Source organism: Genypterus blacodes, unplaced genomic scaffold, assembly GCF_046128005.1.
Source record: "Genypterus blacodes isolate CSIRO-AG114 ecotype Tasmania unplaced genomic scaffold, CSIRO-AGI_Gbla_v1 ptg000003l_1, whole genome shotgun sequence".
Lineage (NCBI taxonomy): Eukaryota > Metazoa > Chordata > Actinopteri > Ophidiiformes > Ophidiidae > Genypterus > Genypterus blacodes.
Window position 1 is genome coordinate 2,576,192 of NW_027466817.1, and position 7,188 is coordinate 2,583,379.

General features: G+C 41.0%; 1 protein-coding gene across 1 annotated transcript in view; it reads left to right on the forward strand.

The window, feature by feature from the left end:
• The window catches only part of ankrd13b (ankyrin repeat domain 13B), a 36,298-nt gene extending 30,809 nt beyond the window's left edge, over positions 1-5,489 (forward strand). Inside the window, exons 14-15 of the mRNA XM_076142033.1 lie at positions 778-854; positions 2,980-5,489. Of these exons, the coding sequence (XP_075998148.1) occupies positions 778-854; positions 2,980-3,178 (276 nt within the window). The 3' untranslated portion in view covers positions 3,179-5,489. The remainder of the gene's footprint in view (positions 1-777; positions 855-2,979) is intronic.
• The last annotated feature ends 1,699 nt before the right edge of the window (positions 5,490-7,188 follow it).

Here is a 7,188-nt window from a genome sequence, read left to right on the forward strand (position 1 = left end):
ATCAACATTTGAGATTTTTAGATTTTCTTGTTTCCTGCATCAAAGATACGTAAGCTACTGCTTTTCAAAAACCCAAATGTTCAATATCGATGTTCAACCAGTAGCTGGGTGAAATATAGGAAATCTGTCAAACTATGATCAGCTGATATGATTTATTGTCAGTGTGTAGTGGCAAGAAATGGAATTTAATGACACATAAAATATGATCTGATCTTCACCAAAGTCAAATGTAATTGACAAACACACTCAGCTTGAACTAATGACGCTTGAACAATGTTCCCAGATTTCCTGAAGGTCATGTCACATCATTTCCTTTAGGTTAAAGCCCTAAACCATGACGCCTCACAGTTAGGGTGTCTGCAAATTTGTTGTGTGCCAGACTGACTTTTTGGAGGGTTTGAGACTTGCTATTCATCTCTAATGTTACTTAAAACAGAAGTATTATTCCGCAAGGTTCACAAACTTGGTCTTGCCACATGAAAAACTCCAATATGTTACATCTTAAATGAATTGTTGCCTTGTATGTAGCACTTAAACAGCGTAGTGACAGCATGTGAGAGCTCGAAAAAGTGCCTCTTATCATCAGTCAAATTAATAATTTGCCCTGCCAGCATCAATCCTCTTCACATTCAATCAGTTCATTATTCATAATCAAACCAGCTGAGAGGCACTTTATTATACATTATCAGGCAAAAGCCTTTAGGGAGGAATGCTCATCCATCAGTCTGCCTCCATGTGCTGCTCACACCCGTACCGCTTCCTGCACTTTGTATGTAGGTGACCATCTGGGAGGCGCTGACCAATAGCAAGCCGGGAACACACCCCCTCTCCTGTGACCCCAGCCACCTGGAGAGGTCAGCCGTCCAATATTTTTTCATCATATTCCCTCCCACCTCATTCCCGTTATGTCCTTTGTGTAAATTGTACACACATTATGTTTCCCTATCCTCCATTCAAGCTCCAGCCCTCTATTGTCACGGCTTCAAAGTCAAATGAAAGCTAAGAGAGGAACGTTCATCTCCATTTTCAAATGACTGTGGCCTGTGTTCAAAACTGCGGAAAGCTGTCAAAAAATCCTCTCCAGGACAAAAGCAATATCCTGCCATTCTTTCACCCACGTTGTCTTTGCCATCGCCTCAGCTCAAATGCATTGTTAGTTTTGTGTGTTTTACACCTTCCCGATATATTCCTTCCATCCTGCTATTCTTTCCTTCCATTGTTGACTCACATCCTGTATTCTTGTCCTCTCCTCTCTCCTCCCTCTCTTCTCCATCCGGCTATTCTCCTCTCATCTCCTATGTATGGCGTGTGTGTGTGTGTGTGTGTGTGTGTGTGTGTGTGTGTGTGTGTGTGTGTGTGTGTGTGTGTGCAGAGAATCTCCTGCTTTCACAGTCAGCACTACAGCTGTTGACTTTCAACAGTTATCTTTATATTCTCTCACCCTCCCCCTATCTCTCTCTCTCTCTCTCTCTCTGTCTGTTCCTATTGTAAAACAAAGATTTAAATGAATTCTTTCACACTACAGAAGAAGCCAGGAGAGAACATGCAATATTTTTTTTTACTCTTTCCAGAGATAACAAAAACATTTCCTCGACATCTTGAGAAAATGAAACGTTTCCTAAAGATATAGAGATATTATAACCACAGTCTTATCATTGCTGAAGTGCCAGAGGCGCAGGAATACTGGTCTGCATGTCTGTATTATTATTTTAAAGGGAAATAATATAATCTAAGGAGACGTGTTGTTCAAGATCTAGAGAAAAATATCTCAGGAAAATCATTAAAAAATAGGTTTTTGCACATTCATCTTTCTGCTGCGTTTTATTTTAACTTAATAATAATAATAATATAATATATTTACGAGGGAAAGTTTGTTTTTAATCCACTTCATTAATGTAGCAGCACTTGTACAAAATACGGCATGAAGACCAGGCTTGTTTGAGCTTGTTTATATTCATGAAGCATTTTCTCAGCTTGTTAACCTTTCCCTTCCAAAAGTGCTACAAGCTGGCCTGTATTTTTGGCTTGTTATTTATTCTTATAACTCTTTATAAACCCATCACAGAAACACAGCAAAGCTCACAATTGTTTTCGACACCTTTAACATGAGATTTCATATAAACAAAAATTTTAATAAGTCAAAAATACTGTGAAAACCCCATGTTACCCATTTGTCAGCACCTCCCTAGTGCCGCATGAAAGTCCCACATCAATATTAATTTCAAATAATCGATACCACATGGGAATCACTGTCTTCTAGACCACAACAAGTTTCATTATCCTACCTGCCTTGGATTTATTGAAAAGAACAAATGAGGAATCTTCCACTTTTGTCCCTATGACAACACACAAACAAATTTCCATTTAACAGCCATAACAGTGTTTGAACATGATATGTAACAACACCAACACTGCTAGCGGCCTAACACAGAAAGCTACTAATATTTAGTTTCACAAACCACAGAGCAGCCGCTCATAGCCCCAGATATCAGCTTTCTGCCCAGTCGACCATTTAAATTTTCTCATGCCGTCATCATTTTATCAGCCGTAACTTCGCCAAAAATATCGAATAAATTAGCAAACCTACCGGCATTCGGGAGGTTGTAATGTCCTGAAACGACCACCATCAAGATTGAGGCGCTGTTACGTTATCTAAGTATCATTCAGCCCAGATGCAGCTGACACGAAGAAGTGACCCATGAGTTTTTATTTCAACATAATGGTGAAGTGTATAGAATAACTGTGAGCTTTGCTATGTTTCTTTGACGTGTTTATTAAGAGTTATAAGCAGAAAAAACAAGCCAAAAATACAGGTGAGCTTTAACATTACTGCTTCAAGCAAGAAAACCACTGGTTTTGTCACACGCCAATTTTAGAAAAATTTCCATTTAAATTCCTCTTTCCACTTTAATAGAAATGCATTATATTGAAGCATTAACATGTAACTTTCTTCCAATAACATTAAATTCCTCTATTCAGGACACCACAGCACAAGCCCCGCCCACCCAGCCTCTGCTCCACGCCCACCAAGAAGCAACCGGCCCCCTGCAGCTACGACCAGCAGCTGCGCATCGCCATGGAGATCTCGGCGCGTGAGCAAGAAGAGGCAGAGCATCGGAGGCGGCGGGAGGAGGAGGAGCTACAGCGCATCATCCAACTGTCACTCATGGAGAAATGAAGTTGGACTGGTCCACCTGGGGGTCTAAAGGGGGGAGGGGTCTGGATGAAGGCAAAATGGGAGGAAAGGATTGATGGCTTGGATTGGCTAAACGTTAAGTCCAGTGGCTGGAAATCGATGCCAAATCGCTGTGATGATTCCGTACAATCAAGTTAATTGATGATTAACATTTCCAAGCCTCCTTCCTCCTCTCGCATCACCTCATCCAGACCTTTCCCATGAAGCCATAAGAGGATGTGGCTGTGCGGCCTGAAGGGGGAATCAGCTCCTATAGCCCCCTCTGTGGTGCCACATGGTACTGCTTAACCAGTGCCAGTTTACAACCAACACACCCAATATAACACACATATTTTTTGGGGGTAATGCCTCCTCAACTGACCACGTGAGTGATGCTGGGATGTGTGATTTCTGCCTACTTGCATGTTGGAGTGTGTGTGTGTGTGTGTGTGTGTGTGTGTGTGTGTGTGTGTGTGTGCGCGCGTGTGTGTGTGTGTGTCTGCGTAAGTATGTTTCCAAACCAGCTCTCAGCACAGGGGTTACTAGATCACTTTCTGTCTTTGCTGTGATACAAACAGTCAAAGTCAAAGCGCTGAGTCACAGACATACATGAGCCAAGACCGGTGTGATGTGGAATCCAACCATCATGTTGCGCTCGGTCAAGTTGGATGTCAAACCATCTGACTTCCTCGTTTTTTTTAATGAAAACGGACTGGTAGGTACGTTTTTCTTTTTGATTTGCACAAAATCCAGATGTACTGTACTGTAGTTTGTGGGTGGATCATATATATAAACGTATATGCCCAGGGCCGGCCCTAAGCAGAGTCATGAGAACGCCCCGCCCCCCCGGCCCCCCCAACCAAATCAAGACAAAATTATAAGAATTGTACTTAAAGGTACATAAGAATTATAAACATACTATATATAAACCCCTCTAATATAAATACATATTTGAACTGAAATTGTGTGTCTCAACTCCAGTTGAGACAAAAACATACATACAAGTGTTTTCTATCGAGGCATGCATGTTGTTTACATTGTTTACATCATAGCGTCAACAATTGTTGGTGCTGATTATTGCAAAATTAGACAATCTTGCAATAAATCCAAATTGTGTAAAGTAAAGACCTGTATATAAAACATTAGACTCATTTAGAGGATTTTTATTTCTAACACCAAAATCTGTTCATCACCGGGGCCCCCCATGACCCTAATGTGGGGGTCCTAAGCAGCTGATTACGTTGCCTAATATGTAGGGCCGGCACTGTATGACTGCTAATGGATGTGGATGATACATAGTGATGAGTTTGAGCACAAACTATACTCAGGCCAGTTATACTTTCAGCCTGATTATAGACTGCAATAGCTGTTGTCATTGTGGAGCACAGATACGATGGGATGAATCCTAATTATACTGTACATGGCTGTGTAATACTAACAACAAAGGGGCATGTCGGTGATTTGTGGAGTAGAAAAGTCACAAATGGAGAAGTGAGATTTTCTGTATATTTGCGTCTTCTTCCCTTACATGAATGGATGAGTGTATTTGTGTGTAGTTATGGTACGTGTACAATATTTCAGCATGGTTTGCACCCGTGTAAGGTTTGTCTAACCCGAGTCTAGCCTGGAGAACAGCAATATTAAAGCACTCTGAGGTTCAATGAATCACTTTGGGTAAGAAGTTTGCCCCCAAAGATACAAATATGAAGCATCTGGATGTTATATTGGAAACTAGACGGCACACACATCAAGCAAACTGTTTGTACTTTTGCTTGTATTTGTTGGTTGGTTTGTTAGTTTGCTGAAAAGATTAACTCAATTGATTTTGAAGAAACCTGGCTTTGTACAGAGAAGAAGGTGGAATCCACCTTTCCACTGGGTCAGGCTCCACCTTTCAGCTAAGTTTTACTTTTTTTTAACTTCCTCTTTCAATACTCCTGCTAACAAACCAACCAACCAACCAATAGAAACAAATGGAGTCACAACTTCAAATGATGGCCCTGATTCTTATATGAAATGCTACTGCTGGGCTCAAGGCCATTAACAGAGGAAGGACGGGGGAAGTGTATCACCTGCTTGTTTTTCATTTTAAGTACTTTGAACTGAAAGTGAAAATATAAAAAAAAACAAAGAACTTTCACAATAGAAACAATATCAGCACAAATAGAGGAGAACCACTCCTCCCTCCTTTCCCTTCATAGTTACGCTTGCCTGGTTGATAAGAAAAATAATGGTCCCTTTTTTTACTTTTTAAAAAATATTGCTGATTTTCCTGCAGACGATGCAGTGAGATGTTTTCTTGGTGTATGCTGGAAAAAAATTCAGATAATGATTCCAATAAAGAAACAGTTTTGGAACAGCAGTGTGTTGATGTTGCTCTTGCAAATGCATTAACCCCTCAGTTTTGTTTGGGAGGACCAATCAGTTTTCTTTAGATCATCCGAAGAAAAGGACCGTTTGTGATGAGACATGAAAGCAGGGATGTATCAGAAAGACAGAGAGTTTGGGGGGTTTGAGTTGATCTGTTTTTAGCATCTTCAACCTCCATCATGTTCCCTCTGACATGGACTCCCAGGGCCTCAGCCAGATCCAATGAGGGTTTGAGTTGTAGTTATTTTAGTCTTTATATGGGAGGAAAAGTCATATTTGAAACCCTGGAAGAAATAGCTCGCAGACAACCCCTCAGCACCCGGGCTGCTGTGTGTTGGCGTAAGGTAAAAATGGGAATATGAAATCATTTTCCCTATGAATCAGCAGCGTGCAGCCGCAACTTCTCCCTTGCCCTCAGCCTAAAATAATGAATAACATCAGGGCTGGTTGAAACAGGCGGCTGTAGGTGTGTGTGTGTGTGTGTGTGTGTGTGTGTGTGAAGTGAATTTGTAAAGAGCAGAGAAATAAAATGAGCTGTGTGTGTGTTGAGAGAGAGAGAAGCAGAGAGCATCAGTATGCAAAGAGGATGGCTGCCATTCTCAGACGTCTCACTCAAGAGGAGAATCTCTCTTCCACTGCCTGCATTTCATCAATTTCCCTATTTAACAGCTTTCCTAATGTTTCAATATGGGACGTGCTCTGTGTTAAATATGAGAATGCATTTTTGTACTATTGAGATGCAGTCCTACACATATACAGGATTACTTTTTGGCTAAACAGTTTCCCCAGTTCCTCCCTTGGGGCCATTGACGTCAATTTGAAATCATCAATCAAAATCATCTTTGACTTCCCCAGTATCCTAGAAACATCATGGTCTACATACCTGACACTCAAATAGAGAATAAGCAGCTGGAAGCATGAAAACTTTTTGATGCAAGTCAAGCAGAACTATTTGTACAAATTCAATTTGGCCTATTGTCAGCAAAAATCTAACATTAGGAAAAAGAATAATTCCTCTTAATGTAACCCTTTTTTATTTGTAAGTAATTTACCACAACCAAACTTCCAAAGATGTTCAATGTTTTGATCATCTAGCAATACTCCCAGCATCATCTGACAAACTAAAGTACAACAGTTTAACAACCTATGGGATGATGTGTGTTACTATGAGATTGGTGATTCTTTTAATCCAGTCTGCAAAATCTTTCACAATAACCTTGCTCACTTCTGTGTGTGTGTGTGTGTGTTTGTGTGTATCTCAGCAGGGGCCTCGATGGCCTACATCTCAGAGTTTAATTACCCAGATGAAACAGTAGGTAAAATGTCAGGCTGAAATAAGCTGCACTGAGCGCTGATGCAGATCGCTCCCTGCAGAGACAGACTGGCTGCTTCAAAGCAACATCAGCGCTGTTAGAAACGATGGCGCAGCATATTACTAATATCACTGAGCTTATGGCTTCACTTTAACTCATTAGAAGCAGTTACACTCCGCCACATAAAAGCCGTCACTCTTATCTGGGCTGGCAGAGCTCTCTGTGTTTACTTTGGGAAGAACGCGTCACCTTCAACTGAATATTTTCAACATCAAGTTTCCTCTGTTGCCTGCTGATATGTTTAAAGGTGCAGCTCTCTGCGTGGCCAGC